This window comes from Pseudomyrmex gracilis, unplaced genomic scaffold (assembly GCF_002006095.1).
Source record: "Pseudomyrmex gracilis isolate BER0280 unplaced genomic scaffold, ASM200609v1 scaffold_337, whole genome shotgun sequence".
Taxonomy (NCBI): Eukaryota; Metazoa; Arthropoda; class Insecta; order Hymenoptera; family Formicidae; genus Pseudomyrmex; species Pseudomyrmex gracilis.
In genome coordinates, this window is record NW_018020921.1 from 116,166 (window position 1) to 127,230 (window position 11,065).

General features: G+C 35.0%; 1 protein-coding gene across 3 annotated transcripts; it reads right to left on the reverse strand.

Annotated features, from left to right (window-relative positions):
• Nucleotides 1-5,332: 5,332 nt before the first annotated feature.
• On the reverse strand, nucleotides 5,333-10,335 carry LOC109860150 (heterogeneous nuclear ribonucleoprotein U). Of its 3 annotated transcripts, none has more exons than XM_020439045.1 (9): nucleotides 10,063-10,335; nucleotides 8,766-9,700; nucleotides 8,480-8,675; nucleotides 7,638-8,374; nucleotides 7,421-7,549; nucleotides 7,159-7,324; nucleotides 6,754-6,978; nucleotides 6,409-6,664; nucleotides 5,333-6,274 (listed from the first exon to the last, which is right to left on the reverse strand). In XM_020439045.1, exons 1-9 carry the CDS (start codon nucleotides 10,190-10,192, stop codon nucleotides 5,965-5,967), a joined length of 3,084 nt encoding a protein of 1,027 aa, XP_020294634.1. In that variant the 5' UTR covers nucleotides 10,193-10,335; the 3' UTR covers nucleotides 5,333-5,964. The 3 variants fall into 3 exon arrangements, with proteins under 3 accessions (XP_020294634.1, XP_020294633.1, XP_020294636.1); XM_020439044.1 differs by having other exon boundaries at nucleotides 5,333-6,277; XM_020439047.1 differs by lacking the exon at nucleotides 10,063-10,335 and adding an exon at nucleotides 9,864-9,935 and having other exon boundaries at nucleotides 5,333-6,277.
• Nucleotides 10,336-11,065: the final 730 nt, after the last annotated feature.

The following is an 11,065-nucleotide window of genomic DNA, read 5'->3' on the forward strand; positions in this document are numbered from 1 at the left end:
ATCATTAGATATAACTGAAATATGATAAACGAATATATATATATATATATATTTATATATATATTTAACTAGTAATATGCTGACATTATCTTTCGATCAGTTTCCACGTTTCTTCACGTTCTGATTTTAATACACTCAAAACCGATCGTTCAAAATCTCATACAAGTATCCGAGTTTTTCACGGATGAATACACACCCTTGTAACTTATTGTTTGTGAAATATTTTGAGTGACTTATGATTGTAATTAATATATATGCGCTTTTATTTACGTCTTTTCTATATATCTCTCACTCTGCATTCAGATATTATATTATATATATAATATTTGTGTAAGAATATCCCGTTTGTGTCTACATCAGTAGACGGGCAAAATCTTTTTTCTATGATATGCATAGAAAAACGTTACAAATACATATATAGCGGCGTGTGTAATAACGATTGTCTCTAAAATGCTTTTGTTTCAAAAATCGTGTTGTATATTAAGGACATTAAAATCCTAATCCTGTAAACTCTGACATTTATGTGTCCGACGTGACTTTTTACTGGTTAAAACGTTGCAAAACAATCTGTAAAAGTACATGGGATTTTATTCAAAACTAAGAAAATAACATTTTGATATTTTCTGGAAATTCCCTCACCAAGTAGTTTGCAAGATATTTCATTTTCAAAAATCGCTTGGAAACACAAGTTTAGAGGTTTCAGAGGTTTACGGGATTAGGGTTAAAGCCTGGCGGAATGTGCAGTGTACATTGTTTTGAAAAAAAAGAAAAAAAACAACGCGTAGTATAGTACACGCAAATTGTATAAAAATGTATATTTGATTATGTATAAGTTTATTATACTTATTATTAGTACAAGATTGAACGAGACCGATTGAAAAGTAATGTGTTTTAAAAATAAAGAAGTTGCTGTATTTTCATACTAAAACGATCAAGACAAGATTTAATCATTCTTTTTCGTTGAGGTATCTTTCGTCTTACGTTTCACTTAACTAACTTTTTATTTGCGCGATTTTACATTATGTGTTATATTAAGCAACTTTGCGTGTGTGTGTGTCATTAACCCATCTCATTTTAAAAACTGTTTAATATAGACATATTAAAATGCTAAAACTTTTTTATGCATTAGCAAACGGTTTTCAAATCGCGATCATTTGTAAAAGTAGTTGCGTAATAACACGCCTTCCGAGGTTGCTTAAATATAATTAACACTCTCTATTATAACACATTTATATGTAATTAAAAAAAAAACAAAAAAAAAAAACAAAAAAGAAGCAATTTTTTGCGACGACAGCTTTCACAACTACTCTTACGTAGTATACAGATATATGTACAAATCACAATTAAGTATATTGTATTCTGATGAAGGCAAATATACGTGAAAAAGTTTCCTTACGTAAATCTACCACAAATATTTCAATTCTTATCAATCTAGTATGTATACATAGTCTTATGTGAAAAACTTTCCTTACGTAAATCTATCACAAATAATTTTTTCTTTTATCCATCCGTTACACATATAATCTTGTCACAAAACATTCTTTTTACGTGTGTGTAACTTCCTGATGTGTAATTTAAGTTTAGAAAATAAGTTTGAGCTACACAAGACTCTGACGATGAGAATCATCAAAAAAAAAATCATTACATTATTTCTGGAAATAAAGTGTAGGACCAAATAAAGAGAATCTTTTTTTTTTTTTTATTTTTAGGAATAAGTTTGTACATTTTTTGTGAACAGCTAAAATGTCTATTTTATTATTATTATTATGTATTCTATAAATTTTATTTTCCCCTGTTGTACAGGAAACGACACTACGCGTGTGATTACCGTTATTACACAATGTGGAGTATAAACATTGTGATTTTATTTTTTTTTTTTTTCTTCACTTATGGTAACACAATAATATACGTTATACATGTAAGTTAAATAGAATTTCTGATTATTTCTTAAAAAATAGTATATCTTTCCTTTTTCTTTCTCTCTGTCTCTCTCTTTCTTTCTTGCTCTTTTTCTCTCCATCTTCTAATATATATATACTTTTTAATTTTACTTATAGTATTTAGTTATATGTACTTATTTTATGTATTACACTTACATTATTTTTCGGTTTTACGCAGAAGGTTCTTCAGCTCGAAACACATCACACAATGTACAGTTGAAACAACAAAACAAGCATTCTTGGAACGTAAGAAAAAAAGCATCTTTTCTACGGACAAATGGAAAAATTACAAGAAAAAATTCTGCATGGATATCTATTTTGTTTGTAAAGAAATATTTTTTGTGTGAAAATATTTCACTCTCTTCTCTATACAAATGTAATTAAAAGACAATTTGAGCTGTAGATGTCTAGATGCGCACGCGCGCGTGTGCGAATCGTTAAATCATATAAATCTTTGATTTCGTTAATCGTGAGCACATGCGAGCTGCTAACGCTGATTATACTATCAAGATCGATGTTAACAAACAGTGCATACACACATACACACACACATACAAACTTTATATTTATTTATATATATATATAAAAATATATCATTGACATAGAAAATGTGTGAGCTGAGATAAAAGCAAACTAACGTTTCGTGAGAAGAAGATAGATATGAGGTATTTGCACTCTTGTGGTTTTTTTCTCCGAGAGAGAATATGACGGAATTAAATTGTTCCAACAGAGGAAGTACACAAAGACAACAAATGCATTATTGTAAGTCGAGAGTGCCGCCCATAGAATATTTGAAAACAACAATGTGTACATTAATCATACTGTAGGAAATATCGGTTTTCGTTTAAACAAAAAAAGCATGTGTTTAGCGCAAAACTACTTATATCGTGTATGCAAAGATACGAGACGTATCTCTCTCTATTTTTTTTTTTTTTCTCAAAATCTACAACGACTTAAGAAACAAACAAGCAACTACTGCGTAAGGTCGCGTTATCATCTGTCGTGCAATGAAGAACCTGCATATATTTCAAAAAAACCGTGTGTTCAAGAATAATTTATTTGCGCATATTTTTGTTTCTTTGTTTTGTTTTGTTTTTTTTTTGTTTTTTTTATACATTATCAGTGGTATAGAAAGATAAACGATATACAATACATGCACGCGTGTGTGTGTATAAAAGTGTACGTGTATACGTATGTTCCTTAATACATACATAATAAGAAAATATATGTATATATATTTCTTCAGATGTATATATACATGTATATATATACATACACACACACACACACGCGCGCGCGCGTGCGCGCACATATATCAGAGGAAACCTATACATTTCCCCTCGCGAGCGTATTCTCTCTCCCTCTTTCACTCGTTCATTCACTCACTCGCTCATCTTTTTATCAAGGACACCGCTAAAATTTTGTCAGTGACGAATTCGACTGGACGCACTAGTGCACACTTTTGAAAAACAAACAAAAGAAAAAAATGTACAGATAAACTGTGTGTGTATTCTTGTTAAGTTATCCAAATGTACAAACATAGGCAATCAATAAACATCAATGAATCCGTACAGAATTATAAATTAAATGTCCGGGCTTATTCGCATCTTTATCCTGTAACTTACGACAAAATCGCGTTATAATCGTTTAAACACATTTGTCGCTATTTTTTGTGATACACATCTAGTCCGCGCAAAGATTCGCAAAGTTGTACAGAAATATAGGTTCGCATAGATGTTCAATGATTTATTTACACCAATTTAGATCGATTAATTATTGACGCATTAGTGCAACTAACCAAATTCGCTATACAATCTATTTATAATTGTATAAATAGATCGATATTCTTCTCGTAATACTTACTTTCACAATCTGTACATATTTACACGAACTTTTTGAAGGTGATTTATATCCATTGTCTGTTTTGTTTTTTTCTCTTTTTGTTTTAATTTTAATGCATCGAGATTGCATTAATTTGTACCCATACGCAGTACTCCTCTTCTTTCTGTCTTGCTACTATTTCTCTTATAATTGATTTTCAAAGTGCAATAAAAAGTTATATCCCTATTCGGGAATGTTATACATAATTTTACACGTGTTATAATGCACTTAGATTATTAGACCTGTTTTTCCAATAAGAATCATCCTCAAAACTCCGCTGTTATATATTCTTAACATCGATTTCTTACTTACTCTTTGTTGCGCGATGTAAGAACAAGTTACGTTACAACAACTACTTAGCCGTGAGCTCTCTTATGTGTGCACGCAAAACTAAAAGAATCTTCGTCGAACTATGAGAGCGCGATATCCGCTGTGTTTATGTCGATGTGATATTTCATATTTTAAGTGCTACAAGAGAATGATCTCGATTTACGCATAATAATTTATTATAATAATTATTATACGTAAGAAAATCAGCATTTGTTCAATACGGCAGAAGACACCCTGTGTGTGTATATATATATATACAGGGTGTCCCAGAATTGGTTTAACATCTCTTGTAGACAGGTAGAAGGAATAAAACTGAGGTGAAAAGTCCTATACCATTTTGCTAGATTTGCAATAGTTACCGAGATTTTAATTACCAAAGATCCGCGTACATACCTATGTACGAGAGATGTTAAACCAATTCTGGGACACCCTGTATATATATATATACAGGGAGTCCGACAAGTACTTTAACAATTCTCGGAGGCAGGTAGGAGTAAATCTGAGTCAAAAAGTCCTGAACCATTTTTTTCTATTACATATAATAAAGGAGTAATTAGTGAATAAATCAAGCCAATCAGCGCTGACCTTTAGCCGGGAGCAAGTTCAGTGAATCACGCGTCTAATGTGCGTAAGCGCTCCGCGCGGCTCACTGACGTACGGCCCGACTAAAGGTCGGCACTGTGATTGGCTTGATTTATTCAATAATTACTCCTTTACTATATGTAATAGAAACAAAATGATTCAGGACTTTTCGACTCAATTTTACTCCTTTCACTTGCCTGCGAGAAATTTTATACTAATTGTCGGCCCTGTATATACATGTTATGGTCAAAGTTTGAAAGGCTAGGATTGACTAGTTAATGAGCGGAACAACCAAGCGTTTTGGTCACACACTATCGTACGCGTGTGAGATGAAAAACCCCTTTCCTGCATTTTCTTCCTGTAAAAACCTAACCCAATCTAATTTTATAATATGTTACTGCAATAGTAGCGTATATTGAAAAGTACGCTAAAAAAGCATATTTCAGGACCAAGAACTTGATTGTTCCGTGCATTGACTAGTCAATCCTAGGACCACTCGTCCTTCGAGTTTTGATCATAACATATATTATATATATACAGCGAATAAAGTTTACAGAATTTTTAAAAATTCAGTTAATTTATTTGTAATATTAATATAATCCATCGCAAACAAATTCCTACAAAAAAAAAAAAAAAAAAAATTTAATGAGCACAATCCTAGTAACTCCCTTATCGAGAATAAGATGTCAATGAAACGTACATATCGCAAGAAACTTCTGAATATAAGATGTATATGATGTAAAACTTACCAATATATATATTTTGAAAATATTAAAATTGATTGCGTAACTCTCCGAGATAAAAGCTTTTAAAGTTAAAAGCTGATAAACCTTTTACTCGGAGCAGCTTTTTATATATTCTTATATGTAAAACATAATTGTGACATACGTTCTTTTTATATTACATATATGTGAGTGTGCAACTCGCATGCCGAGCGAATATGTAGTTTGTCCTCGTTTGTATAAAATTGTATTCTTATCCTTTCAAACAACTACATTTCGCTCTTATGCCGCAGCATACAGAGATCGTCGCGAATCTTTTAACTTGCGCAATCTAAATGAAATATGCGAAATACGCCTACGATCACACAAACATGATTAACACTCGGCACTTGTTAAAATAAAAAGGATTTCCATTTAGCAGAAAAATATAAGTGTGTGTGTATATAAATCTATACCTGATATTTTCAGTTTCGATTTCCGCTGTTGCAAGATTTATATACGGTGGTGGATTACTGTTTGCTCGCAGCTTGACCACCACCAGTCGCGGTGGTCTGCCCGCTCTGTTGTTGCTGGTCCCAATACTGGTTGTTGTAATACTGTTGATTCCAGTTCCAATTGCCATTGCCGTATCCCTGATTATATGCCTGACCGTACGTGTTACTCTGGCCGTATCCTTTCCAACCACCTCCCCACTGACCTCCCCAGCCGCCGCCACCACCACTTTGTTGACTCCAACTGGCCTGGCTATTCGGCTGACTGCTGCTCGACCAATTGGAATCTGGCTGATTCCAACTGGATTGTTGTGATCCTTGATAATTACTGCTACAATGTAAATATATATGTGCGCTTATAGTTTGGAAAAATAAATTTATTAAGCTTATATCTGGATATTAAAAGTATCTCTCTAAAGTTTTTTAAATTCAGAAACAGACATAATGCACTTATATGTTTACCTTACGGATCCCCAGTTTCCCTGTCTAGGTGAGACATGTCGATTTCTGTCATTTCCCGCTCTTCTTTCAATGCCGCCGTGTCTTCTGTCTGCTCCTCGTATCATTGCGGGTCCGCCTCGACCTCGCAATCTCCATGGGGCATGTGGAGGTCCGTAACTACCGGCGTGCCTCATATAACCGCCCCTTTGCGGTCTGTCTCCTCTCCAACCTCCCATACCAGCGCCACGCCACACAGAGTTGCGACTTCTGTCTTGATCTTAATTCAGAAAAATATGCAATATAACAAACAATATATTTTGCATGAATGAGCGGTGGTAATAGATATTTGCAAATAACAGCACTCACAATTATTTCTTCGATTATCCCGATTGTTTCGAGAATCGCGTATGTTTCTGTTACTCTCACTCTTATTATCAAAACGTGACCGTTTTGCAACCGGTTGTTGATTGAATCCAGCCTCTTTGCCTTCCTTATTGTACTTCTCAATAAGCTTTTTACCATTTTCCTCGTCGAGTCCGATCCATTCGACTTCATCGAAAGATTCTCCCGCCGAAGGTGCAGCGAAATTTGCTGTAGCATAAACGTTAAACATAAAACTTGAATTATTTTTTTCAAAGTTTAATAACACGCTCTTTCTCTGTATTTTAATATTGAATATATTACATAATATATATTATACATAATATATTACATAATATATGGAATATTGAATATTACATTATTGAAGACAGTATCTCAATATATACACACCTTTGAGTTCATCTATATTTGACGAGGTATTTCTTTCGATTGCATCGTGCGTTGACAAACGTTGCTTGTATTCTTCGTCTGTAGGGATAACAACGACAGCTTTTCGTTGATAACCACAGAAATTTCGCATTTTACGCCTTTGTACGGAAAAATATACGTTGCTTTTCTGTATAACAATACAACAAAAAATGTGATTACAAGAAAATAACATCTATATTTCATTATCTAATCGTTCACACATATTATAAGTATATATTCATACTTGTTCTAATATGTAGTTACGTCTTCTACTACTTGCTACGTCAATTAGTTGATCAAGCGCACGATTGCACTTGTCAATAGCAATATCTTTCGGACAAACTTTCTCTTCCTGATCCGACAGAGAAACGTCCTGAAAAAAAAAAAAAAATTAAGACAGTCTCAAAATTATATATCTGTCATAGCAAATTAAACTCTTTAATTTTATCATAAATACGTACTCTTGTTTTCTCAAGTAATTTATGAAGTGCTAAAATATTATACAATTTGTCTGAATGTTCAGCCGCGTGCTTCCTCGCCCAAGTAGTTTTTCCTGCCGCTGGCAAGCCGCACATCATTATCATCTCGCAATCCGCTTTCTCATCCGGTCTGCATGGGCCTGGAACTCTATCCTGAAGTTCAACGTCACCTACTACGGTATATTCCGGAATCCGCTCGCACCACGCCTCTTCTTGTCCGAAATTGCAGACAAATGTACAATTTTTACTCAGAATATGTGGAAACAAAGGTTTGTCGCCCAACTCTTCCTTGGAGACACTAAACGCAGATCCGAGATCCTTGCCGTTTACCGTGTAAGTCAATTCCACAATGTTCTCGTGTGTCATGTCAAGATAGCAACCCACAACATCGTCTTTGCCGAATTTCGAACCGTAATCCACAAACTTTCCATCGGTACCTTTCTGTCCGGTACTTGTATACGCGTAACTTAACTTGTCCTCGCCAAGTTGCATAGACGTATAAGGAGCCGACCAGCCAATTCTGAGTGTAGATGAATATTTTTCATCTTTTTCCGCAGTAGAAAAGTGCTCTGTAATTTTTGCTTCGTAATAGACTTTCCCGCTTATAAAACCGTAAGATGCTCTCGCGCCAGCCCACATATGACAGAAATCATCGGTATGCATAGGTGTAGCGCAGACAAATCCTTCTTTGTCGATAATTAAATTCAAATCTGAATCGTCTGAAAGTTAAAACATAGTTACAACGACGCGTATCATCAAAAACACACATTCAAACAAATAAACTGCCACGTTTTACACCGAACAATAGTTTACAAACAACTTACACCACGATAAAATTACGTTGTATTTGTCCAAATCTGGTTCATCCTCTGGTTTTTGTGATACGGGGGATGTTTGCTGAACTTCGGACGAACTTGGACTAACAGACCGTTTTCTCTTCATGTCATTGCATTCCTTTCGCTTTGATTCGTCTGTGTGCGATACAGTGTCTTCTTTTTCCATTTTGATCATTTTTGCAGTCTATCATATACATAAAAATAGCAAAGTTAAGTTAGAAAATGATAAAATCATTAGAAAAAAATTAGTTTATGTACAAACTGAACTATATACCTTTTCAACTTGTGAAATATCCTCTTCTGTTTTCTCATGCACATCTTCTACATCATCTACACTATCCATTTTTTCATCTTCCGCTGTGTAATCTTCATCACTCTTCTCTTTCTCTTTAAATTTAATAATTTCATCTGTCTTATTTATCTGATCAACTGTTATGTCTGTTGATTTGTCAACTTCTGGAATGTCAACATTATCTTTCGTATTATACGAGTTTTCTGTGTCTTGTATATTTTCATTTTTTATCAAATCTTTGTCATCAATATCTTGCTTAAAATTATCTTTATCAACATCTTCTTTCATTTCTATGTCTTCTTCCAAGTTTGTTGTATCTTCTGCTACTGGTTCTTGAGTTTGCCAAAGTTTTTCTTCATCTACATTAGATATTTTTATTTCATGTTCTTCTTGAGTTTTAGAAAATTGATCTACACATTCAATTGTACTAGGTTTTTCAGACGGCTTTGTCACAGGTACTTGAGAAACATTAACTTCATACTTATTATCTTCTAAAATATGTTTTGTTTTATCTTCCTGAGATTTTTCAGATAACGATGAATAGATTTCATTCTGACTTATGCACTCTGATGCATAGTCTTGTTTCTCTATAGGCTTTTCTGGAGACACTTTTGCTATTTCCTCTTCTTGTTGCACTACAGATTCTTCAGAGACAGACTCTGACATCGGTGCTAACACTTCGTGTGTTTTATCAGTAAATTCAAACTTGCTTGAAGCAGACATTTTTGTAGAATTTGGTGTTGTAGCCATCCTCGAGGCATTTCTCGTGGAAATTTTTGTTGGAGTTGTCATGGAGGAACTCCTGGATGCTCTACTAGGTGTCCTTGGTGACTGCGAAGATCGTGCAGCTTCTGCAACTCTCTCTTGAAAATCTTCACCTGTACTTTCTACTTGCAAACTAGATTTCTCTTGATTACCTGCAATAAACAAATATATGTATAATATTGTTGTAACATTGTGATTCTGTACTAAAAACAAATGTTAAACACACATTCAAGAATGTAAACACAAAGAAAATGTTGAAAAATGAGAATACACAAATTTCGCAAATTAATACAAAAAACAAAGGATAAGTTACACCTTAAAATAAAAGTAGTACAAAAATGTTTAAAAAAAATCCAATGTTCACTTTTATCCAATGTCCGATTATGTATGTATATATATCTACACTTCGATATCAATGAGATAAACTTCACCGTGTCAAGAGCAATAGATAGGAAGTAATCGTTTACTTATAGAAGCAAGCAACGTTCGCCGATACATGACAGATACGACTTACGTTCGTATGTTTCTTCTTCCAGCGCCTTGCGTAGTCGCTCGACAAGCACTGGCTTGTTGCCCTTGGTGTCGAGGCCACGCTCGGCCAGCGCGGATCGCAAATCAACCACTTTCAATTTCGCAGGATCCATCGTGCAATAAGTTCCGTAAGTGAGATAGGCAGATTCACGCACCTCTGCCGTTTGTCGCGCGATAGAAAATCCTCAGAAAAGACCCATGTACACGCGCCACTGACCCGCACTGCATACACAATATGGCGGGACGGTCGCAAATAACTCGTTACGTAGCGCGCGTTCCCGCTATTGGCTTGCCGCGCAAAGTATTCGCGAACCGACGCCGATCGCACCGCCAATCATACCCGGCGTTTCTTGCGCCGTCAGACGTAATGCCGCCCGGCGACTGGCACGCCTTTAAGGCGGGACGCACCGCTATTCGCTGACGGCGTCGTTCGCACGAATTTGAAAACACGCAAGCGCAGAGTGTGACGATAATAAACAAAAATACCGCGCTTTGTATTCGCGCGACAACACGAATTCTGAGGTGCGATCAGAGTCTTACTGTAAATGTTTCGGAGCATCATTCTATCTTTATTTCTCGTTAAATGTAGCATAAAAATAGAACAATGCTTGAAACATGCTTAGTTTGGTTTGATGCTCTTATGGCACAACGGACCTTTACGCTAGTTCATACGCCATTCTACATTCTTATTTGATTGTAGTATCAAATCCGTGGATCATTGAGATTAAGGCCTTGTTTATGCGGGCAAAAACTAGTCTAGTTTCCACCGAAACCCTCAATTCGATTTCACTCCGGTACGGATTAAATTTAGTGTTCCGTTTCCATTGGAAGTAGAGTACTTAGGCTGGATCCTCATACAGACACCGGCGCTTTGACACCAGCGCTCAAGCGCTGTTTCAAATGTTGAGCAACAGCCAATGAGAGCTCTTCAATTGAGAATAAGTGAAGCGATAATTTATATCCTATTTTATAGATATATTTTTAAA

Excerpts from the sequence above, each read along its gene's own strand:
- LOC109860150 (XM_020439044.1), bottom strand. The coding sequence starts at position 10,192 with ATGGATCCTGCGAAATTGAAAGTGGTTGATTTGCGATCCGCGCTGGCC. Across the intron at positions 9,701-10,062 it reads GGAAGAAGAAACATACGAAC|GTAATCAAGAGAAATCTAGT; the intron begins GTAAGTCGTATC and ends TGTTTATTGCAG. Across the intron at positions 8,676-8,765 it reads ATATTTCACAAGTTGAAAAG|ACTGCAAAAATGATCAAAAT; the intron begins GTATATAGTTCA and ends TGTATATGATAG.